The sequence below is a fragment of the Aptenodytes patagonicus genome, chromosome 12 (genome assembly GCF_965638725.1).
Source record: "Aptenodytes patagonicus chromosome 12, bAptPat1.pri.cur, whole genome shotgun sequence".
NCBI lineage: Eukaryota > Metazoa > Chordata > Aves > Sphenisciformes > Spheniscidae > Aptenodytes > Aptenodytes patagonicus.
Genome location: NC_134960.1, coordinates 2310800 through 2335351, shown reverse-complemented (window position 1 = coordinate 2335351; position 24552 = coordinate 2310800). Strand labels below are relative to the sequence as shown.

At 53.1% G+C, this 24552-nt stretch overlaps 2 protein-coding genes across 3 annotated transcripts in view; both read left to right on the top strand.

Annotated features, from left to right (window-relative positions):
• Positions 1-12477, top strand: part of PDLIM4 (PDZ and LIM domain 4) — a 53625-nt gene extending 41148 nt beyond the window's left edge. Inside the window, exons 4-7 of the mRNA XM_076349906.1 lie at positions 1663-1841; positions 4249-4406; positions 8571-8691; positions 9625-12477. Of these exons, the coding sequence (XP_076206021.1) occupies positions 1663-1841; positions 4249-4406; positions 8571-8691; positions 9625-9829 (663 nt within the window). The 3' untranslated portion in view covers positions 9830-12477. The remainder of the gene's footprint in view (positions 1-1662; positions 1842-4248; positions 4407-8570; positions 8692-9624) is intronic.
• Positions 12478-19293: 6816 nt separating this feature from the next.
• The window catches only part of SLC22A4 (solute carrier family 22 member 4), a 28680-nt gene continuing 23421 nt past the window's right edge, over positions 19294-24552 (top strand). Inside the window, exon 1 of one of the 2 annotated variants that reach the window (XM_076349863.1) lies at positions 19294-19686. In XM_076349863.1, coding sequence (XP_076205978.1) covers positions 19294-19686 — 393 coding nt within the window. Of the gene's footprint in view, positions 19720-24552 lie in introns of both variants that reach the window. The other variant, XM_076349861.1, reaches the window with a different exon arrangement.

Here is a 24552-nt window from a genome sequence, read left to right as displayed (position 1 = left end):
TATATTATTCCTGGCAGCGAAATTCCTTTTTTAATAGATAATTCGAAGTTATTATGTTGGCAGCAATTTTCCCCACGTGTGTGTGCGTGCACGGTGTGGAAGGAGCAGTGCTGAGAGGGCTCAGGGCGGCCGTCGGGGCTTTCGAGGCAGTGGAAGTGCCGGGAGCTTGACGGAGTCTGCAGTTTTTCAGCTGGTGGCAGAAAAAAACCTCAAAGGCACCATCTTGCAGTTCTTAATTAAGCCCGGTTTTTATCAATGGGAGTTTTGCCTTAGGAAGAACTGAAGGATTAGACTTTCAAGATCTTTTTCTAGCAGGATCTGGTTTTTATTTCTCTTAGCTGTTCATTTTTACGAGGCTTGGGAGCACCAGTGTTTTCTGCTATGCACCAGTGATAGACATTTGTTTCCAATTAGTATTTATTGGATTATTTTAGTCAAAAGCAAGCTTTGTATTAGAGCCCCGCAATATGCACTTTGTTATTTGTTCACAGGACGGTGTTTTCTTTTTCTGCTTGGTTTTGCATCAGCTTCAGTCTACTGAAAAGCTGGTGTAAGGCAGCATCGCTGGGGATCTGCCCTGAAACAGATTAAACCAGATTAAACAGATTAAACCAGGTTAAACAGATTACAGCCTCTTACACAAGCATCTCTTTCTTCCACCGGCATGGGCATGTTTCTGACTCGCGTGGCTGGAAATAGTAGCAGCCGGTGTGTGTCCTTAGGCTATGTCCGTCTTTCTGCTGCTTTTCCTGATAGCTGGAATTAGACCCTCGCTGGGGAAGGGGCTGCTGGTTGCTTCCCAGACTGAGCAGCTAAAGCCTGGCTCAGGTGGCTTGTGGCAAGATTAGCAGTAGGTACTGTTGGATTTATGGGTGTGCACGGGGCTGACTTAACAAAGCTTTGGAAGAACACATAGGTAATGTTTTATGTAGGTAAAATAACATGGAAAACTTGGGTTTTGATGGCATCTGAGTTCCTGACTTGAGGTCATACAACAAAAAGATTTCCGTGGTTTGCCTTGGGAATTAAAAAGCCGATGAAAATATGAACACCAAGCTAAACCCTTGACCAGTGCGTTTCTCGCACTGTTAATGACTGATCATCTTATTTTGGGAGAAAACCTCCCGAAACGAACACGGATCTTTGTGGACGAGGGTAGTTGCAAGTAAGTGAAAATACCAGGACTGGCCCCTTGGCTTCAAGTCTTGCCCAACCTGTACGTGTAGCTGCAGAGCTTGGGTTTTATCGTGTTTTGCTAATGTAAATCAGGAGTGATTGCCCCGAAGTCAGGAGAGCGATAAGTGCTCTTGGAGTGATGTAACGTGAAATGAGAAACAGACTCGCAGCCTTTCTTTAGCGGAAATAACAAATATACTTTTACAGGAGAATAAGTGCAGAATACTTGGCAGTGGCTCACCATGGAGAAACAGGCAAGTTCATTTGGTCGGAGCCCAAGGAAAGCTGCACAGATTCAGCAAGATTTAACTGCAGGTCAAGCCTGAGTTTTCCTTTTCCTGCTGCATATCTCTGTTTTCCATAGTACATATAAAATATTATTACTGCAAACTGCACGTCCCAACGCAGCCTCTCCATTTGTATCGTACTAAGAACTATAAATCTCTTTTTCTTTTTTTTTTTTTCTGCTTTTTTCTTCTCTTCCAGGACAATGGGCCTGCCCAGGGCAGGAGGCTGACGCCCCACGGGGCTGGTGGCAGCCCCATGGACAACAAGCAGATGCTGAACGTGCAGCACCACCACCCGACCCGGCTCTATGCTAACAGCGGCTCCGAGTCGGCTCTGCCGGGCCAGCTGAGCGGGCTCCACATCGCTCCTGCCCAGAGGTAGGACGAGAGCATGGCTCACGCTCTGGGTCCCGCTGCTGTTCACGTGAACTTGGTTTCAGGAGTGTGCGTTGAGGCTGTGATGCTCCCGGAGCTTCTGAAGCTCCAGAGATGCCAGGTTCAGCTCCTGCTCCGTTAGTCGAGGGTAGATGGGAGGGGGGAAAAAAAAAAAGGGGGGGTTTTGGAGATGCTAAGCTCTGAACAAAATGGCCACATGTATGTAGCAACTGCAACGCTGAATTTAAGCTTGTGATGCTGAAGCAACGTTCAACCATTTCTCTCGGAGATGGGTAAAGGTGCTGGTTTTCCAGATCCACGTAAGATCCTTCTATTGCCGATGGGAGGAGGTAGATTAGCGGCATCAGATCCAGTCTCCAGGCTGGGATTAATGCCAGGGAAGTGTCACAGACGTTAGTATCCTGGTTTTTCGAAGTGTATATATTCAAGGCAGGATGGAGGGTTTTGCCCTCCTAGGAGTGGGGATCACACTTCCACAGGCCCTGGAGCTAACGCTTGGCCTGGGAGCTGGAGGTGTCCGCAGAGAAAATTAACCCCAGTAAACCTGGGATGTTTATAAATATAAGATCTGCTCAATGCAGCTGTCCGGGAGGCTGGGAAATAAATAATGCTTGTAGGAAAGAAAAAGCTTTTGTGTAGCCAAGAACAGTTTGGGTGGATAACTCGGGCTTTGAGACAGGCCAGGCTGTGGACTGCGATGCTTTCGCATGGCTTATGCTGCTGCTGATTTATGTTCCTCCAGACTGGCAAAATATTCTGCAAGAAGGTTAATGTCTGTATCAAATACAAAGAGCAAAGAGAGTTTCTTTTCAGCTTGGGAACTCTGTGCCTGCATGCATTCATATTTCAGTGACGCTGCAAGCCAGCTTATTCCCTGTGCTGCTCCAGGAAAGTTAATGAAGTTGGAAAGAGGAGAACCGCACAGAAAATACAGAGACCAAAATCTGATGTTATCTGCGTGTGAGCCAAAAAGCCAGGAGGTCAGCTTGGGTGTTTGAGTAGAATTGGGTCAGAAGTGCATTCTCTGTGAATTTGTGCTTGATCAGGCTGGACTGGTCAAAACCTGCCCTTTTTCATTGAAAACGTGTGAATTGATGTATGAGAGGGCTGTAGCAGGGCAGATAGGCACTCGGGGCACACGTGGAGGGTTTGGGCCAGCCGGGAGTCGCGGGGATGGGTCCTCAGCTGCCTCGGCAGCCCTGATCCCCAGCAGCGGCACTTCTGCCCCTCGTCTCGAGAGGTCGCAGCCGTCGGAGCCTTTGGAGAAGCTGGTGGGTCGCTCCCAGAAAATGCAGCTTTGGCTCTTCTTTGCAAGTGAATTTTGTTTGGGTTGTTTTTTTTTTCTTTGTTTGAAAGTGAATTTTCTTTCTTTTTTTTTTTTTAAGCGGGCATGAATATAATGCTGGTGGAGAAAATGAGTCAGATGATGGGTAAAGTGTGTTAAACTATCTAATGGGGTTCAGGGTTTTCGCTATTTTTATTGGTTTTATAATGACCTTGATGACCTTCTCCTTAAAAAGGAAAAGGAGCCCCTTCCCACGAAGCTGTGCTGTGGGGCCTCAGCGAAGCACAAACAGCACCTGAATTCGTCTCTACCCAGCGGGACACTTAAACACGTACCCGAAATATTTTTGATTCCAAACTCTGCTTTTCATGTTTTGATATATTGAATGAACTGGAATAATGGTTTAAATTACTGTTTGTGGCCTGTTGTACCCCAATCATGCCGCATACAGACAAGGAGCAGCTTCAGGTCTGGATGCTGAAGGTCGGCGCGTGGTGGAGTTACGGGGCTGCTCTCGTGTCCCGTCCTCGGTGCTGTGCAGCCCGGTGGGGTGGTTTTCTCATTTAAGCTGTGGGCTGTGTCTGGCAAATGGATCTTTTAATGCAGTCACCTACAGAAACACTAACTTCAAGAGAGGCGTTTGTGGATGGTGAGGGGATTTGCTGTCGTGCCTGTGCCTGGCAGCAGCACACACTCTCCCTGTGCCGGGTGCCCTAATGGTGGTACAAGGGGTGGGTGGATCCCCTGGCCCTACATAATTAATGGAATGCATTGTTTTACCCATTTTTTTTTTTTTTTTCCAATAAATTCCACGTGTGGCAGAGCAATTTACAGTGCTTGTAAGCAGCTGCCCTCTTTCCTGAAGGCATCTGGTAACTGGGCCAGCCCTCGCTGTGTTGCTCAATGGGAGCCGAACAGGGAATAAGTTTAACTTCCCTGGCCCAATGGCTGTTCCTGGGACAGGCGTACCTCCAGGCAGAGAAACACATGGGAACAGAGAGGTGTTTAATTGAATCTGTGGGAATGTGGAGGTTCCAGTACCTCCCTGATGAGCTGACAATTGCTGTTTATATTTGACTTGAGCCTTTCTTTTCTTTAAAACAGCATTGACCCCTTGAAGTCTGTCCCACGGAACAGAAATGGGATTGATGTGGAGTCAGATGTCTACAAGATGCTTCAGGATTATGAAAAGCCCATTTCGGAGCCTAAGCAGTCGGGATCCTTCCGATACTTGCAGGGCATGTTGGAGGCTGGCGAGAACGGTAAGGAGGTTGGCACCCAGAGCGTGTCCCAAGGAGTCCCCTACACCTCCCCACGACCGGGGCTGTGGCACTGCACTGCTGTGGGGCTTGAACCATCATTTGGTCCCTCTGCACCGCGTTCCATGGCCCCACACCCACCAAGCTGCTGTTGCAGGCTTAACCTCCTTCTCCTTCTCTTGCTGAGGTCCAGAAGCTTGAAAAGCCTCTAAAGGACCCGTCTGCGAGAGCTGATGGGGGGCGGGTTTGCAAACTCCCCTGCTCTGTCATTTTACCACACGTCGCCTCGGTGCTGAGGCAGCTCAGCCCAACACGGGGGGGTCCAAGCACCCTGTGAGGGGGGAGCACCCAGATGGCAGGTTTCAAATCAGGGTTTCAGATACTCAGGCCAGCATCCGGGGGCTTACCAAATTTTGTGGCTGACTTGAGCATCATGTGAAAGTTGGATTTGCCAACAGCTTCTGCGCAGCAGCTGTTTTCCTGAGATGGCTTGTGAAACGTAATGGCCTGAAGCGGTTGTGTAAGATCACCGGTGGAGAACCGTGGGCCTGTTTGAGTAAATGACATTTGCATAAGGACGTGGGATGGTCCTCAGCAACGCCGGGATAGAGATCAGGAGCTCTTGGCTCACTTCTCAGGTCTGTCACAGCTTCCTGCCTGTGTCGTTAACACGGGCAGGAGCCAAATCCAAGCATTAAATAATAAGGTCCCCAAACTGTACACTTCAGCTTCTTTTTATTTGCCTTTCAGCCTTAGGTCCATTGGGGCTTTTATGTTCAAACTTTCAGGCTTCGCTTTACAGTCATTAGGGCAAGATGACTTTCTGCTTCCTTCCAAGAGCCTCATACTCCAATCATGTGAATCCAGGAACTTGGATTTTATGGGAAAACACCAACTAGTGCAAATCTCATTATGAAGCTGCGAGAGGTAGCGAGTCAGGCTGCTGCACTTCAGTTTCTCTGTATATAAAACAATGGAGAACGATATTCTTTGACTAGAAGGATATTGCTTCTTGCTTCACAAGAAGCATGATCGCAGGTAACTTCTGAGCATCAAGAGTTTCCGCCCATTTTAGTTTCCTCAGTAGTACTTAGGCATGTCCACAAAGCCTGAGATGGGATCAGCCTTGGAAGTACCGCGTGTAAATATTACAGCCCCTCCTAGGCTGGCAGGAAAACTGATGTTAATTACAAGTTCCAGATGTACCTTCATCTCCTTCACCAACAGCAAGCACAAGCAGCTTCCCAGCGAGGTGTCTGCTGCACCCCCAGGTCTCCTCATTAGGAAGAAGCAAATAGGAAGCGCCTGCGTTAATCCCGGTTAATAACGCTGCTACCTTCCTCCCTTCTCTGTGCCAGGAGAAGGGAACAAAACTGAAGCTTGGCTGGTTTGCTCCTGCCTCCCCTCGCATCCTGCGGCCCTGGGGTGGCAGAAACCCAGCGCTGCCCTTCGGGAGGAAGGGAGAAAGAAAAGGGTGTGGGCTGGGGGAAGGGGAGGACAAAGGGGTGCCGGGACAGCCCCTGGACCCTGGCAGTGTCTTGGCGCTAGCCCATCGCTGATGCAGCGCCGCGTGTTCGGAGCCTGGGGCTGAGACGCTGCTGATGGGTACCAGCCAGCGTGGCGGCAGGCTGGAGAGGTCACCTCGGGGGGCTCTGCCACCGACCCTTTCCCTCTCGGCTGTGCTGCGCAGCAGGCAGAGGGGATGTGCGCCTGGCTGCAGGCACGGTCTTGCTCATGCCTCGGTCGTTACGATGCTATCAGTGTTTATTTCATAAGGGATGAGAAATTAAGTGAAAAGCATCTCTCCTGGCATAAAGCTCTGTGATGTTTCATCACGGTTGAAATCCACGTGAGTGTTCCTGCTAGGTTGTTTTACAGCTTCCACCCCGCTCCTTTTTCCTTAAGCCTAAAATTACACATTTTTGCCCGAGCCTGCTGTGCGTTGTCCTTTTAAAGTCAAGATCTCCTCTCCTGAGGAGCTGGGTGTCTCAGGCAACGACCTGTTTTATATGGAAGGTGTTTCTACTGGAAGCCGTATTTTCTTCAGCATCGCCAGCTCCATCCCGCGCCTGTAAGGAGCAATGCTTCGTACTGAGGATCTGGTGGAGGCTGGAGGAATCGCAGCAGTCGTCTCTGTAGGTGCCCTTGGAGCGGGAAGGATGAGCACTGCAGCCACAAACGGGGACAGTGATGGTTAAGATTGTGGAGTTAAAGCATCTCACTGCCCTGCTGAGGACCCTAAATTACGATGAGTCTGTGGGCTGGTACGTAGAAGGAAATGATCCATCGTTCGGGAAGATGGGAAGCAGCCTTCTCTGCAGGGCTCGTTTTGCTGTGAGATCTCTTCCCCCCCCCTTTTTAAGCAGTTTATCCAAGCACTCTGTCTGAGAGACAGTGACAGCTTAACTGTTAAATGTTGGCAGATGAGTGTGTCTAGTCCAAGCACGCTCATGCTGGGGGAAGCCAACAGCTTGAGCAGTTGTTTCGGTTAATTCCCAGCAAGGCAGCGGAAGGACTCGACAGGCGAGCTTGGCTGGAGCCAGCCGAGCGCTCGGAGGACCCCCGGGGTAGAGCAGCGCCGGTCCTCTCCTCGGAGACAGTCTCGCATGTACCAAGGCTCTCAGCGTCTCTGAATATTACAGTCTATCTTGGGAAAGTGGGGCGTGGTGGGAAATTATTTCTTTAGGTTTTACTCGCTTGGCTGGGACCGTTGGCAGCGTTGGACTCTGAATCAGAGCCGTGTCTGGAGATGGGATCTGCTGTGCGAGGATGCCTGCGCATCCCCAGAGTAACCCCGGGGGGGGAAGGGTCGGGCATGCTCCCTCCTCCCCAGCCGAGCCCAGGACAGCGGGCGTTCTAGAGACACACCGGACGGGGGAGCGGGGGGTCTCTCCGTGGAAGGAAGCTCTGCCGAGCAATGCCCTTCAAAACCTACCGCGTGAACCTGTACGGGATCAGTGAGCGACCACCGGTGATGATGCACCGCTTCCAGGTACTAACGACTCACTTTAGGAAACGCAGAGACGTTCCTGGAGCCGCGGTGGGCACTTCAGAGCAAGATCCAAGTGGAAGTTTCCAAAACTGGTGCAGTGTGTATGGACACCTGAGTCAGAAAGTGCCTGGGGCCCTGCTGAGACCTCCTGGGCATCGTGGGCTTTAAGCACACATTTAAGATTGACCGTGGGCTGAAATACCCTGGAAGCTCAGGGGGAGCGTAGGAAGCCCAGACGCTGAAGAATGGCTTGTTCGTCCAAGAGCTCCTCTGCTGCTTTTCCAAACTCTGTCAGCTGATGGAGTAAAATATATTGTCCTTTTTCATGAGCTTTTCCTTTCTATAACCTTAGGCCATCACAGAGGAACCACAGATCAGTGTGTACCCAAAAGACCAGTGAGCCGTGAGCCATGAAAACCGTGCGGTGAACACTGGAGGCTTTTAAGTGTCCCAGTGGTTGGCAACAAGCGTGTTTGTATTGTCCGAAGTGCGAGGGCAGATGATAGATCTGTAGGGAGGGGGGCTGCAACGCTGAAAACTTTGCCATGATATTGTTCGTATGCACAAAATTTTCATTGCTTCCTTCCCCGTCGTTGGATCTTTATGAAGGGAGGCTTGGTGCCCCAGAAGACCTTATCTTCTGTCACAATGTTTTATTTTAGATTGAGATTAAATGAGTGTTGTAGGAAGAAAAATGCATGTCATTCTATTATTGTTTGTTTTCATTTGCCGAATTCTCCAAAAGGCTTTCGTTTTTGTCTCCTTGACTGATGGTGGATCTACCGAGTGTGCCTGAAATGTTGGTGTGATAGAACCTCTTCTTTCTGGAGCTTTTCTGAGATTTTTGCTATTTATATTTCTTAACTTAGTAAATAGTATTGCAGCCAAATTCATCTCTCATTTCTAGGATGAGGCTGCTTTGCCTTTTGACAAGGTGTATATACTGAGCTGGCGCTATCACAGTGTGCGGATAGATCATCTGCTGATGCAGCCAAGGGCTTCTGCCACCATCCGTGCTTCGTTAGGATGAGCAGTTGCAAGTTCTGTTGTGACAGGCAGAGACTCATCTGACTGCTTCAGGAAAAAAAAAAGGAAAGGAAAAAAAAGAGGGGGTGGGGGGAAGCAGCCCCAAGAGGACAAGTTTTCAATCTGTGTCTGTTTAAAATTCTTGGCAGGTGAAAAACTCGACAAACTGAGCAACCCCCGAAACATCAAGTCCCCAGTGTCAAAGCTTGGCGGTGCCATGTCTGGGCTGCAGATGCTCCCCGAGTGCACCCGCTGCGGGAACGGGATCGTGTAAGTGTCGCGTCTCGCTGGAGCCCCCAGTTCGGTGGGGACAGTAATGCAGGGACTGGCTGGGTCGGGCCCTACCAGACATGCAGGTTAGAATTTGTAGCAGAACACCTTGAATCCCTTTCTGGTTTTTGCTAACCGTACGTAAACCTGGAATTGAGGAATATGGTTTGCATTGCCCCTTTTAAGGGAATCTTGCAGCAAAACAGGGATGATTCATGGGATGGTTTCTGCCCTGCTTATCATAGTAACTGCCCGGGGACTATGAATAGCACCGGCGGCGCTGGCACTCTTTCGCTGCCTTACGGAGGGAGAAACGCTTCAAGGGTCAAGTAGAAGAGGTCTGCGGATTATTTTTGTTTGTTTGTTTGAAGTTACTCTCTGACAGATGGATGTTGGGTCTGATTTCAGAGAATATAGGTGTTTTTTCTGCTTCATCGTGTTGTAATTTGTTCCGTTGTAATTTACGTTCTGCTCAAGACAGATCTGCTGGCCGAGAGTCCTCTGCTCTGCAAATGCCTATAACCACCTTCTTGCTGGTGCTGTGAGCTGAGGGTCTCTGCTCCAAAAGCCACGGTGCCTGCGCGTGTGCACAGCCCCAGACCTGCCAGCGGCGCTTGGAGGATGCTGGCTCCCGATACTCAGATCTGGGCTGGGCTTGAGAGTCTGCTTTGCATCGAGCCGTGGTGCCGCAGAGGGGTGCGGGCAAATGGGAATGGAGCATCCCTTCCCACAGAAATATGGCGGAGCCACGCCTGGAGCGGGGTGGCAGCTTTGGGTGGGCTGAGATGTTGCAGTGGGAACCCACAATAACACCCTTACGTGCCCCTACATGCCGCTTTCCTTCACTTACTCCATTTTACTCGAGGCAGCAGGAAGAGCTGTTTATGCTCACGGTTTCTCCGTCTCACCCGAGCTTTCCCCATCTCTCACCAGGGGCACGATCGTCAAAGCTCGAGACAAGCTCTACCACCCCGAGTGCTTCATGTGCGACGACTGTGGCCTCAACCTGAAGCAGAGAGGGTATTTCTTCATCGAAGAGCAGCTGTACTGCGAGACGCACGCGAAGGAGAGGGTTAAGCCCCCCGAGGGATATGACGTAGTGGCTGTTTATCCAAACGCTAAAGTTGAACTTGTCTAAACCCAGGCTGTGCTCCGGAGAGGTCGGGCGGCCGCGCGCCCACCCACGTCCTCCCCGCCGGCTGCGCAATGTGGCTGTAATCAACCCCGATTACCAAAGCCCAAGTTAAAATGCCTTTTCCTAGATAAAACCGTTTACACTTGGGATCTCCAGGGGATGGTGTTGAAAGCATACGAACAGGTTTTTCCCTTCTTTTTGACACTCTGCTTTTTGGGTTGCTGTGTTGGGTTATTAGTCTGTGCCATAACCTTATCCAAGATCTGTGTAAATATCGATTAATTCTATACTCTGTTTCATATAAAACCAGTATTCCTTTTTTTGCCTCCCTCTTCTGAAAAAGCAAGGAAGATGTTTTAAAAGCTCAAAGAAAATAAGGCACTTTAACAAAAGAAGCTGGCTCCTGTATCCTGACCTTAATCTCCTGCCCTCCGGCTGCCCCGGTGGTTAAAAACCGACCCCCTGAGGAGTCTGGGACGCGGTTCCGGTGGGTTGGGGTCCCCAGCTCAGTCCCATCTCAGCAGATGTGCCAAGGAAGGGCAGTCTCTTAAAACAGTAATTGCTGTGAAATTCCCCGGATCAGGGCAGTGCAGTTTGAGGCTGGCACAGACCGATGCGAGTTCCCCAAGAGATCTCCACATTGAGTGTGCGACGAGGCTTTTTTTCTTCCTTCTTTCACTCCTAATTCAGTTGTTCTCTGTCATCTAATCACCCGAGCACACCTTTACAGGACACTGAAATGGCACGGAGCCCACCTCAGCTATTCCCACCTCCCATGCTCCTGCCCCACGGCTGTCCGTGCTTTGGCCGTTCTGACTCTTCCCCAGCTTTTGCTATATTTTTGTAGTCCTTTATTTCTAGATCCCCAGACTGCTGCCATCTGGGTCTGCCTCGCAGTGGGGAGGTGGTGACAAAATCCCTCCAGGCGCTTAGGGAGGTAACTGGAGCGGCAGTGAGCCCAGCTGTGAGCCCCGAGTCCAGAGGCGATGGGTTCGGATTTATACCCGTATCCCAAGGCTGCGCCTTTAGCCAGGTCCGTTGCCCACTTTATTTGATTGGGGAAAAGTTTTTGAGGATCTTGGGATGTTGCTTCGTTGGAGAAATGTTTTTTTTTTTTTCACGTTGGTGTTTGGAGGAGAGAGAGTTTAGTCACCCAGCTGCTGGATGCCACCGCACGTGGTGGTAGGAGCCGTGTGTTTGGTACCACGAGGTTACTTCTGCTTTGCGACGGCCTCCCTTGTCCCCCTCACTTGAGAGAGGGAGGATGGGGGGGAGAAAAAGAAATGTCTGTGCTCGCTTCTCTTCTGTGGAAAAGGAAAATAAGAGATGGGGCGATGGCCAAAGCGCTCCTTCCCCTTCTGGCTCTCCATAACGGGGCTCTGAGAAATCTGGGACTGGAGGAGGGTCAGGAGCATTATCCAGCTGGGGATGGACACACAATTTCTTCCTTACAGGTTCTGCACCCCAGAGGGAGTAAGGATTTTGGGGTGTCACAGGGCCGCATTTAGACCTTTTTGTGTGGTGCCTTGTAGGGATTTAAGCAGCTCCTGCCCTGTGCCTGGCAGCCTCCCAGCAGGCTGGGCTGCCCAAGCGTGCATCCCGGCTGGGTACCACCTCTCAGCCGGAGGGATGCTGGCCCTGCGCATTCCTGCTAGCACCTCCCCCTCCTTCTGCCATCAGGATTTTTAATTATTAAAGTACAAGAAACACGTGGAAAATCTTATCACAGCGCTGAGCCTTGTTTTTCTTGTATTTGCATAGCCTTGCTCAGTAGGTTGGACCATCTGAAGGGAAATACTTGGGATGACTGTAAATGATGAGGAGACTAACAATAATCAGGTGGGAAGTGTAACTGCCCCTTGTCTGCAGGCCTCTGCTTGGAGCTCGTTAGTTTGCTATTATCAGAGACACTTGTTCTGAATTCCCCCATTAACCTCACGCGTTGCTGGGCCGAGCTCCAGTGCCCATAGCTTGAAAGTTCAGGCTTCACCCAAACCCAGGACTGAATCCAGCTCGGCTGAGCGACGGAAAACTCACGACACGAATGGCGCCCGGGGGCTTTTCCCATTTTCCATGGCAGACGGTCACAGCTGCCGGCGGGGGCTGTATGTCACTCTCTGCAGCTCTTGTCCCCTGTTTGGCTCCATCTGCACGGCGGTTGTGTCCTGCGGGGATTCCAGGTGTCTTGCAGTTCTGGCACAGGGAACACCTTAGAAATTCATATATTGTTTCATTGCCATCATTCTGAACACCTGAGCGGGCTGCTGGCGGGGCATCCTTAGTGGTCTCGCCCGGCTGCTGCACCAGTACAGCACTGGGAGCACTGGGCAGGGGGCTTTTCTTTTAATTTGCAACCAAGTTCCCACAAATCAATTTTTCCACGCGGTTGTCTCATGATACCCTTTCTTAGGAGTAATCGACTCATTTGATCCCCCCCGAGGAGCCTAAAGCTGGAGCCGCCTCACACAACCCCATCCCAGGGCACGTTGATTGCTGGCTTCAGGCCACATCGCTCACGTTATCGGGTTTGTAGGAGCTGCCTAAAGCCGAGCGAGCCTCCCATGTCACCAGGTAACGCTATTTAACTCTGTAAAACGTGGGGAGGGTGCTGTTTGTGTGAAATACAAAATAAAATTGTATTGTCGGTTTTACGTCTCGCGTTACTTGGCTTGGCCTTTGCCTGGTCCCTGACTGGGTCTCCCGTGGCAGTACCCCTACGTGCGGGGGTCCCTCGGCATCCAGATAAGGAGGACACTGGATAAACTTTAAAAAGCGTCTCGGAGACGGAGAGCCGCACTTCTCACGGCATTGTGCATTGGGAGCCTTGTTTGAGGTTTGGTCTCTGTTTTGGGGGAGGTGTTGGGTGGTTGTTTTGGGGTTGTGGGTTTTTTTTAACTCCTGAGACCTTCCTGGGACCCTGCGTCCATCGGGCGCGGAGATGGGAAGGGCCATCGTGTCTCTGCCCATTACGTGAACGCCCGCGGGTGCCCAGCTCCTCTCCCAGTGTGACCCAGCTCATCCTGCGATGGTCCAGAGCTTTATTGCGTCTGCCCCTGCATAAGGCCAATGAATTAGGTTTATTAGCAGTGTTTAACCAGCCACGGTGCTGCTCCAAGGGTACCCTCTCCCACCTGATGGCCCAGGCGCTCGCTGGACCAGGAGCCCCAGCTCTGTGGGGCTGGGGATGTCACCTGCCGTGTCACCGTGGGAGGGATCTGGGCAGCACCTAGGCTGGAAAACACCCTTTTTCCCAAGGATGATATAAACCGCGGTACAGCTGTAAGCAAACAGCGCTCCTGAAAATCCCCTTGCATGGCATCGGCTGCAGGACTGCTCAGGCTTGTTCCCCATAAGCCAGCACAGGGAGCCCGGAGCTGCGACACCGGCACGGCGGGGGCAAAGCCGGTCCCCAAAGCCCTGCCCCACCCCGTCATTGCTGACCCTCAAAGCACAGCAACCCGCCGGGTGGTAGGAGCACGGGGGATCAGGAGGGCGAGGGCGGGCTCGCTGGGGTTTAGCAGCTGTGTGATAGAGGGATGTTTGCTTATGTAGCTAAACCTCGATAGGTCTGGTTTTAACAGTTGATTGATATTCGATTCACTGGTATGTGGGAAGGTCAGAAGTAACGCGAGTTAAGTGCCTCCAACAGATACTTAATCTAAAAGGTTTTATTTGGAAAGCGTTCATATATGGAAATTGTTGCTTGTATGTGCCTAAAAATATTTAAAAAGCCAAAGCCTCTCAGGATCCGCATGTGGTATGGAAGATTTTCATATAGTTTGGGTCTGTGTAACTCCATGTCTAATTAGTGCACATACTCAAATAATTAACATGCTTATGACTCTCTCCCCAGTTAGTGATTTTTCGTTCACCCTTGAATGGATGTGTATGTCAGATGTGGTTATATGTTGTAGTCACCAAGACCCCCAGCCCCTCTGCCCTGGGCACTGCTGCTGCGAGGCTTCAGTCTCACGGCTGAGCTCTGCGGGGCGATCCCCAGGTGTGAGACTGAAGAGGGGGACGCAGGGTGCCCGGGTGGTGCTGGGGCCCCTCTGAGACCCCCCTGCTGTCCCTGTGGCAGCCTTGGCCCATGCAGCAGCCGCCGTCTGACTTGCCCGGCCCCGGGAGCCTCCTCCGGGCTCCTCGCTGCTCTGGAAAAAATGACACGTAAGATCAAACATGATGAAGGGCACCACTTATTTACTAAATGAGATGGGACCGGGGCCAAACTGATTTAAGTTCTAATTGTTTAACTTCTTCCATGTATCATCATTAAAGTTTCCTACTTAGCCGGGCATTATTTCCACCACCACACCCCCTTTCTTCTGCTGCTTTGTTGGAGTTGTTTAACATTGTTTTTGTTATTGGACGGCTGCCGCAGGGACCTTAAAAGAGTCTCAGCTGGTCCATTTGTATTAGGATAAAAGTCCTTGTGCCATAGGAGGGGAGGTAGAGGAAGAGAGTCTCATTGGAAAAGTTCTCTCTCCTCCCTTTCTCATGTGTGAAAGAAGCTATTTTAATTACTTTAGGGGAAAAAATCTTCCCCATGTGTATAATAAGAGAGGCAAAACTGCTCCTGACTGTAGGGGCACTTATCTGCAAGTTATTTTGCCTCTCTGTTTCTCCCCAGGAAAGCGCAGGCTGCCAGGAGACACCCGCAGAGCTCCCCCAGCGCAGGAGCAGCTTCTCTCGCTGGGACATTTAAATATTTTGAATTTTTACGTAGTCCTAAAGCAGTTCCTTTGCGGAGGGAGAGCTGGTGGGGAGGGCCTGGGCTGCGGCCAGCGCTGCTGCTTTGGGCAGTTAATGTGCACAGCGTCGCTCTCTTGCTGTGCAAAGACGCTGCTCAAGCACACTTCAGGCTTTTAGCTTTATTAATGAAAACAACTACTTTTTTTTTTTTTTTTTTTTTTTTTTTTTTTTGAAGAAACACCTTAGTTCTTCACTTCCTAACCCAAGGGGTGCTGGGAGGCGAGTGGCAGATGTCTGCCCTCTCAGAGCTGATTGACATAGAGCAGACGCAAGCTGGTGGCAGCACGGGATGGCGGTGCTGGGGCCCGATGGCTGGGGCTCACCTGAGGGACGCTGAGCACCGTCGTTGGAAAAGCCGGCTGGAGGGGACCTCAAGAGGCCACCCGATCCCTGCTCCTGTCCCCAGGCAGCACCAGCCACCCGTGTCCCTCCTGGGAGGTGTCTAGTCCATCCTCAGCATGGAGAGTCCCAGCTCCCCAGGCACCGTTCCAGGGTGTTTCCAAACATATGGGGGGGTGCATGATGTGCAGAGGAAATGTATGGGATGCGTGGGGTAGATAGTGGCAAATGCCTGTGGATTCCTGAGGTGCATGGGGCTATATGGGAAGTGTAGGGATGCATGGGGCTATATGGGATGTGTAGGGATGCATGGGGGTGGTGGGGTGCATAGGCGCAGATGGGGTGCAGGGGCATGGGGGCAGGCCGAGCCCCAGCCCTGCCGGGCGCTGCGCCTGTCTCCTGCACCATCTAGTGATGGAAACCGAAATATCCAGCGGTTTCAGGCAGGATGGGAGAAGAACCTGCGCTGTGAGGATTCCCGGCGTTGTGGGGTGGTTCCTGGGTGGGAACAGCCAAATCCACCCGGTGGGCAGCACTTCTGAGAAACCTCTGGCAAAGGCTGCTCTGGGGGAGGCGGTTTTAAGCCGCAGCGATGGGTTTGAGCCTGTCCCCTGGGCACTTGGCGTGCCATCAGACATCCTGTGCCTTCCCTGGTAAGATCCCTCTCGTCTTTCCTTGCTCTGATACAGCCCTGCCTGCCCTGACCCAAAGGCTGAGGGGCCAGGGAAGCAGGACGGGGCAGTGCTGCCCCAGGGCACGGGTGCTGTTCCTCGGTGCAGAGCTCTGCAGGGCGCCTCAATGCATCTGCTCCCGCTGCAGAGCTGCGGTGGAAGCGTGTGCTGGTGCCCTGCTAGCTCACAGGGCCGAAGCGATGCGTCTTACCTGACCAGAGTGACATTGCACCAGGTAAAATTACTTAAATCCTTGGCGTGTGGTCGATGGTCTTGGGAAAGCTGACTCCACTTGAGCAGGTGTGCTTTGGGGGGTTTATTCCATTCTCACACGGGTGCTACGGGCACCCCGGCTCCACCTCTTTTACGGGATTCCTACCACAAATACGATTGCCTGAAAAATAATCATGCTGAGTGCCTGTCTGCCCAGCCCTGCTTAGGAGGGGAAAAGTTCACACGCCACTGCCAGGAACTGGGAAGCGATGGCCACAACTGCCCCTAAAAGCTCTAAGTCCCATAAATTAATGTGGTTTCAAGTGAGCCTTGCACTGGGCCATCCTCAGTACTGCTCCGTGGGTAAATGCACTGCTGAGAGAGCAGCAAGGCTGAAATGAGTCAAGAGTCTTTTCAAGAGTTGCCAGAGAGAATTTTTTCCCAGATGCCGTCAGTCCAGTGGGACGTGGCGCTGATGGACACGATCACCGGCTCCAGCCGCTCCAGGGCAGACAGCAGGCAGGGCTTTGGGCAGAGCACGGCCGTACCACGCTCTAGCCGGCTGGCACGCGAGCTCAGCCCCTGGGCACAGAGCCCCTCGGAGGACACTCTGCAGACTCAGCAAACACACTTACCAAATGGATTTTGCTTTGCCCCGTCGATAAGCAAGCTTCTACATGATCCGAGTGCTATGCAAACAACATGGAATTACAAAACTTAATTATCATGTGTTTTCTTAATTCCCAGCTCTTGAGATGGCTACCGGGAGGGTGACACAGTAGTCCCACCAAGGCAGAGGATCCCTTGAGAGGGGCCTTGCCCAAGCAGAAGAGAAAGAGCGGAGCAGCCGCGGGCACAGTGGTTAGCCAACCACCCTAACCTGGAGCAGACCAGGAGCTCTGGTGACGGCCGTGCCGGGTGGCAGCGTCACGCAGGGTGAGGGTGATGTGACCGCACACGAGCAGCAGCTGGGCTGCTCCACGGCCACCGGGCAGCTTGCAGCCCGTCGGTGCCGCTTCCTCGCCCAGCCCCTGCCTGACTGGTTTAGGCCGTGTTAGAAAATATGTTTGCACAGGAACAAAGTATTTGCACAAGAGGTGGTTTCTCAGCTATTCAAAGATTCATTCCTTCTCACCCTGTGACGGAGGTACTCCCCTTTTGCTCTGCCGGCTCCTAAGCATCTGATTTCACTTTACAGGAATCTCCTTGACCTCATTTCCCACACACTGCTCTTCATCTAATAGCCGAAAGCGTGTTTTAGAAGGCTGCAGTGAAATGCACTGACTGCTTTCAGAGGGGTCATTTGGGAGAACTAGGACTGGTCCTTCCTCTACAGTGAATTTGTGCCGCAACTGCCCGAGCTATTTACCGGTCGCTAATTCTGTGTGGTTTTCACAATCTCCGTGCCTGGGTTGAAGCATCCCTGATGCTGGATGATAAGTGGGGTTTGCAATTTTTTTGTAGATCTGTAATTTTGCAATTTGTAATTTTTGTAGATTCACAATATAAGGGAAAACCCCATGGTGTTTTCATGCTGCACACATGAAATTTGTAATACGTTAAGGATTCATCTGCAAACCAGATAAACCTGAGCATGTCATACATGTCTACCACTTACTTTTGATGCGCTAAATTGGCAGTCTAACCACAGTTTTTTATGAGTGCTGCAAATCATTCCTCTGTAAACAATTACTGTTGATGGAATAATTAAGATTGCATTAACATTAATGCTTAAGACAATACACTCCCCATTCCTTATTTCCTCATGGGAGCAGGCATGCGTTGCCTGTCTTTACTGTGGTTCTTGCACAGCCCCAAGGCAGGGCAGGGCAGGCTGATGTCTGCTGCCTGCAAGCCCCTGATCTGCCCAAATCAGCCCCCGCCCCGGCTCCCGCTTCGCTCTTATCACTGAGGGCAGCTTTGGGTGTGTGGTGGCCCAGGCCTGGCATCGAGATGCTGCCTCCAGCCTCTCTCCAAGCAGGAGGTATCTAAGTCTTCCCCATTTACTGCATGACATCGGCTCTCCATCCCTTATCCTGAGCAGCAGCTATGCCTGGCCCGGATAAATGCTGCCATCTGCTTCTCTTCCCCAGGCACTGCCGCAGCGATCGCTCCCCGGCCTGTGCTTCCACCTTCCCGTGCGCCCACGTAACCCTCTGATCATCTCTGCTGGAGACATGCTTCCCCAGCCTGCCCTCGCCCACCGCCAGCATCCTCAGCTCTGCGCAGCCAAACTGTCCCACTCCCAAGCGGGCACCCCACTGTGCACCGCCAGGGAGCTGTATCATCCAAGCAATTCAAGCGCTGTGCGTGTTTTAAACACCGCCACGTTTCTGAGTGCCCCTTGAGTTATTTCAGAAGATGGCAGTGTGCTCAGATTTCTGAAATGGCTTTACCGGCTGCCTACGTATCTTACTCCAGGCAAAGCCGAGTGTCACCTGTAAAGCGATAATAGTTAACAGATAAGAAACCGGAATATAAAAAGCTCCTCTCCCGAGGCCGGAGCTGCTGCAGGCTCCTTCAGAGCAGACGCTGCTGACCTTGCCTGCTGCGTAAACACCACTGGGAAAAAATACGGTGCTGCAGATAATGACATTTTCAGGGACTGTGAGCTCATTTGATTTCTGAAGCCGTGTCTGATGCTGATTTTTCCCCGTGCCAGCGCGTAGGAGGGGCTCGCATCTCTGCTGCCTCCAGCTCTGCCTGCGTTTCACGGGGTGATGCTGCCGCCGGGGAGCTCCGGGGGGAGACACCCCGCTGCCCCCAGCTGTGCTCCCACCGGCCACGGCAGCCCCCCCGGCTCACGGCCTGATCGATAACCGTTCCAGCTGCCGATCCATCAGCTATTATCGTGACTCTCGGCTTTGCCCGGCTCTCGCAGAGCACGTTGTGCGATGGTATTCGTCCATCTTGCAGCAGCATTACAGGGGGAAACCTGGTTCGGGTTCCAGAAGGCGCTGGTTGCAGGGCCCCGGGGAGGGCTCGGGGCGGCGGAGCCACCGCCTTGCTCCCAGGCCACCCCAGCAGCTGCCGGGACAGCCCGCCCCATGCCAGCCCTGCGGCGCCGCAGGCTGAGGGCCGGCCGCGGACGCCGAGCTGCCGGTACCGGCGGAGCCCTGCCCGCCCCGGCTGACGGCCGCGGGTCCCCGAGCCCGCCGCCGGGAGCGACCTGAAATGAATCGGTGAAATATTCTCGGTGCAAAAACGGAAAAAGCCTCCTTGGAAAGCTCCGGAGCCGGCTGCGGGGCAAACGTGGGTGTCGAGGTGCCCTCCGGCCCCGGGGGAAGGCTCCGGGGATGCTGCGGGGCGGAGGGACCGGCGGTGCCCGGGACCGGCGGCATCCCTCCTCCGCCCCCCCCCCGGAGCGGGGCCGCGGGCGCCCGCCGGGACGCGCCGCCTCCGCGGGGGGCCGGGCCGGACCGGGACGGGGCGGAGCCGCCGCGCGGGGCGTCCGCGGTGCGCGCAGAGCCGCGGAAGAGCCGCGGCCGCGCCATGCGCGACTACGATGCGGCCACCGCCTTCCTGGGCGAGTGGGGCCGCTTCCAGCGGCTCGTCTTCTTCCTCCTCAGCGCCAGCATCGTCCCCAACGGCTTCAACGGGATGTCGGCCGTCTTCCTGGCCGGCACCCCCGAGCACCGGTGCGCCGTGCCCCGCGGGGCCAACCTGAGCGGCGAGTGGCGCAACGCCAGCATCCCGCTGGAGCTGCGGGGCGGGCGGGCGGCGCCGAGCCGCTGCCGCCGCTACCGCCTGGCCGCGCTCGCCAACTTCTCGGCGCTGGGGCTGCGGCCCGGCTCCGACGTGGAGCTGGAGTCGCTGGAGCAGGAGCCGTGCCTGGACGGCTGGGAGTACAACCGCGACGTCTACCGCTCCACCATCGTCACCGAGGTGCGGGGGCCGCGGAGCCCACCCCCCGCGCAGGTGCCCCCGGGGAGAGGCTGTGCCCGGCCGGGCTGTGCCAGGGCTTTGGGGGGGTCGTTCTGCCTTGTGTGTGTGTGTGTGTGTGTGTGTGAACAGGGAGCAGCAACCAGCGGGTCGAGTGCCTGTGGGAAAGGGTCCGGGTGGACGCGATGCTACGGGGAGAGGGAGGGATACGTGGGGTGAACGGCCCCGGGAGGAGCCGCCTGTCCTTATTATCTCGGCTGTGTTTTCCATTGAAACTTCAGCTTGTTTTGTTTGGAGAGGGTTTTTCTGTGGAGGGGGAGGCAAAGGCTGAAAATAGGAGCCTGATCGTTTCCTTCTGCCGGCATGCTGACCGTCCCAGTAAACTTTCCATCTGATGGAATCGCTCGTTCCCAGTGTCGCTTTGGATGGGGATGTCGACACTTTCCGGTAAACACACAAACAGCCTGGCTGGGTCTAGAGCAGCAGTGGGCCCTTGCTGGCCCCAGCACCCTCTGCCAGCGCTGCCAGCCATGCCGGTGGTTTTGGTGGCCATCAGCGCTGGGTTAGGTGAGTTGGTGTGAGACAGGTGCCGTGGAAGCTGCTTGCGGTCTGCAGTGCGCCCGGCTTGCTGCGGCAGGCTCCTGCGTGAGCCTGGCCCCCAGGCTGCAGCCAAGCTGTCGGCTCAGTTTTTAAGACTGTACAATGGCATCGTTTGTACAGGATGTCTTGTGGGAACATCGACGGTGATGGGTCATGTAAGCACTTGTTTGGGTTTTCTGGCTGTGCTGCTATGCCGCGGCAGGGACACACTGTCTGTCTGCCCACGCTGGCGGGGAGCATGGAGTTCTGGTGGAGAAGGAAAACACGATTCCCGTAAAGCTGCAGGGTTGCTGCTGCTCTTTTGTGTTGTGTTAGCAGGGTAAAGGAATAATGGGCTCGTCCTCACACCAGCCAGTGTTTGGGTTTGGCAGCTGGTGGGCACCGCAGTCGTCTGGCCGAGCAGCATGCCCCAGGTAGCCGAGGGATGCCCCGCTCACGCAGCGATGGCTCACGCTCGGGGTGCACAGCACGGCAGGGAGCGGGTGTCTGGCCCTCGTCTTGAGTCCCTGTGACTCAGCAGCAACATCTGCCACCAAAGAATGTTGCATGGGGGCACAGCCAGGAAAGGTCCTGACCCAGAGGCGCATGGCTGCGGGTCTGTGCCCCGGGGACATGGGGGCACGGTCAGGGTCTGTGCCAGGGGTGTGCAGACATGGGCTCAGCTGCACTGAAGCATGTGAGGAGGGAGGCGAGCGGGGAATGGCTCCAGGCTAGGGGAGGGCAGGACGCAGGCAGGGGACTCCAGCCACCTCTTGCGTGCCCGAAGCGAAGCCATCGGCACACGTGACGCCCATGTGTGCGTGTCTCTTGCCATTTGTGCTGGCAGTCGCGTTCAGTTGCCAGGGACCCCTCACAACACCAAATCAAGGCAGGGGGTGCTTGGGAAGCTTGCCCCGCTCCTGGCCGTGGGTGAGCTGTAGTGGCAGCCCGGCTGCAGCCTACGCGCCGCATGCAGACATGCTCGGCCATAATCCGTGGGCTGGCATGGCCACACGGCGGATGCCTGGTGGCCACCACCGGCACAGACAGTGCGGCGGCACTCGCTGCCAGAAGGAGACCGGATTATCCCGGGGCAGCCATGAACTTGTAATCTGTGATTAGGAGTTAGCAGTTGCTCTGAGGGAGATAGTAAATGAAGCAAAAGGGGGAGAAATGCTATTCCTTCTTAATGAGCAGCAAATAACTTGTGTTGGCAGATGCCAAACAAGAGCCTTTGGTGCCAGATTTGGATGGGACGCAGTAGTGGGGTTTGCCACGGGGCCCGGGGCACGCCAGAGAGGCAGTAGCACATTCAGAGATGGAAACCAACTACCAGGTTCCCATCTGTAAACCAGATGGAAGAGAAGGATACTTGTTTTGTTTTGAAATTGTCATGGACGTTTGGGAAAAATACAGATTTTGGTTTTAAAACAAGGAAAACAGGCGCTGATGAAACCCTGAAAAGAAGCAGCTCAGTTAGACTTGAGATGATCATTTTTGTACCCAACATTTTTCTCCTTATTAGAAAAGACAAGCCAGGACATGCCATCAGGAAAAATGCCATCAGAGGCAAAAAACCTCTTCAGTTTAAGAACTCAAGTGAGGAACAAAACTTGATAGTACAGGATTAAGTGCTGGAGGTTTTCTTTGATTCATGCAGTTGCATCAAGTCCTGTTATTATTGCTGCTTGAAAGGAACAGGCTGGGAGATGCTAGCTCAGCACCAGTGTTACCTGGTCTGCGGGGACGTGCTAAACCCTGGGAACAGAGGATCCCAAACTGTCATCTGCTTGGTCTTAAAATGGAGATGATGGCAGAAAAGTGAATGTGTCCACAGCACAGGTGAAAAGGGCGATCGTCGGGGCAGGGTGATAAGAATGAGTCTGTAAATGTAGTGATGAGCAAGTGGAAGTGTGGGCTCAGTGTGGGGTTAGGTGTGATCCTGTGGCCGAGACGAGGAGGCTGCAGGGTTTCCTTTTGCTTCGTGGGGCTCAGCCGGGCGCCTTGGCAGGCACCCGGGGTGCAGGAGCCCCTTGGCCCAGCCACTTCCCCCTGTCTCCAGAGCAGCTCCCCATCTGCTGCAGCTCCTCGAGTTGTCCCAACATAAAATCCCTGTTTTCCACCTATCCAGGTGGCCGGGTCGGTGCCACTCGTGCTTGCACAAGAGGACTTGAGCCAATCTAGCAGGTCCTGGCCCCAAAGCGGGGCTGCTTTTCTCTCACCACCCCATCCTGCTTTCTACCATCTGTGCTTTGAAATTAATTTAAATGTTAACATATGTATTTTTGTTACGTTGGGGGTTTTTTGTCTGGAACTTAACCTACTTGTGCTTTAATTCCAGATAACGGTGCTGAGATCTGACCGTAATTAGAGGTTCAAGCACAAGCACCAGTTTTGCGCTGCGGAGCAAGGCGTTAGCATCCAGTTAATTCCCTTGAGCCAGGTTGTCTTCCAGCACCGCTCCCCGGGGACACACTCGCTGGGCTGCTCGCCACTACCAGGGCATGGCACGTACCCCAGGTAGATCCCTGCGAAGGGCAGAGCAAGTGCCGAAGGCTTTGCTGGGGCTGCTCGCCTCTCGCCTGTGTTACCCTGTTCAGCCCCCTTGTCCCAGCCCTGGCGCTGACTTCTCAGTGAAGGCAGAAACCAGGAGCTTTTGGGACTGGCAGAGGTGAGAAGCTGGATATGAACTGTTGTGGTTTGAAGGCGTCTGAAGGATTCTTCTGTTCCCTTACGGCTTTTTCCAGCAGCGGTGAGCAGCCCTACCCACCTTGTAGCCCGCCCTGCGCTTGGGCATGGAGGTATCTGTGCTCGTCGCTCGTGCACTGAGCAGAGCTGGTCTCATTGCTGGACTTGGTGCCCGGGGTGCAGCACGGAGGGTGCAGCTCACCCTGCTGCTGTAGTCAGGGCAACTGGTGAAGATTTTTTAATAACTCTTGAGCTGTTTGTCTTCAGATTTACTCTTAAAAACAAGGTCAGATTTTCCCTGGTTTACAGCCCCGGCCATTTACACGAGGCTCCGCTAGTGTTTTCTTCTCTGGTGTGAATGGGCTTATACTCAGGATGGTTAATTAGTGATTTCTGATTGAGAACTCAGGTGGCAGGGTCACTTCAGGCAGCCAGGGCACCTTCTCCAGCAGTTCAGTTTTTCAGAAAGCTTCTCCATCCATAGTGTTCCCGCCAGCAGCGCCCGGCAGAATTGGCTCTTCCCGGAGCCGATAGCTGGGAGCTTGTGGGAAAGGGTTGGAGGGATTTGATGATAATAAAGTGACTTAACAGTGTTCTTCTTGAGCAGTTCTTACTCCTAGCGTTCAAAGCACTTGCTTGGAAGCTTACATGAACTTTGCTCTCCAGTATGCTTAGTCAGAGACATTACAGAATTACTTATTTTCTGGTTAATGAATAATTATTCCAGTATAGACAGTTTGGAAGTTGTAGCTGTAGGTAGTTTAGCTGTGGCTGGGCTGTAGCTCCTGTGCCCATGGTGTGCTCAGCGCCAGCTGGGATGGATGCAGCCTCTGAGGAAGAGGTCAAATAAGTTAAATTTCATTTTTTCCCAAGTACCACTTGCGAGGAGTCAGCATGCAATGAATACCTTAAAGCCCTATAAATTCAAGCACGAGTGAAATCTTACCATGTCGACTCATGCTTGATCGCTGTGCAGCACTAGGGCTTGAGCCTCCATCAGAGCGAGCGCCTTTGGGGAGGGGAGGCTGGCGTTTTGGTAGAAGACGAGGTGTACCTATAGAGTAGGGCTGTATAAATCATCGCCCAGGTCCCGTGTGCTGTGTGTGGTATTGGATCTAAAATAGGTGGCGTGTTTTTTTCGCTCAACAGCTTCAGGTATACTCAGAGCCGGATGGATTTGATGTGTTTATGTGTTTTCTGGTCAAATACAGAGAGTTCCTGCAGACAGCAACCCCTGTCCGGCCAGCTGGCTGCTGCGTGCTGTTTACCACATCCCGCAAATTTTAAAGACTCAACCCTGTACAGTGAATTTTTGCTGTCTGTGCAGTATGTCATGGGGAAAAGGTAGAGTGAGCAGCTGGGTAGGAGGCATTTGGCACCAAGGAAACACAGAAAGCAACTCAGTTTCATGGGCAAGTTACTATTTAGCTGGGTTTATTTTGCAGCCAAAGTGCCTTTGGCATGGTGGAAACATTTTAAAAATGCTGACCCTTAACCTTGAGCGACTGAAGTCTGAAGGTCCGGGAGCAGGCGCTGCGCTGGCGGCGCCAGAGTGGGGTGCTCAGCACCCAGATAATTAATAATAGTCTGTATCGGCTGCAA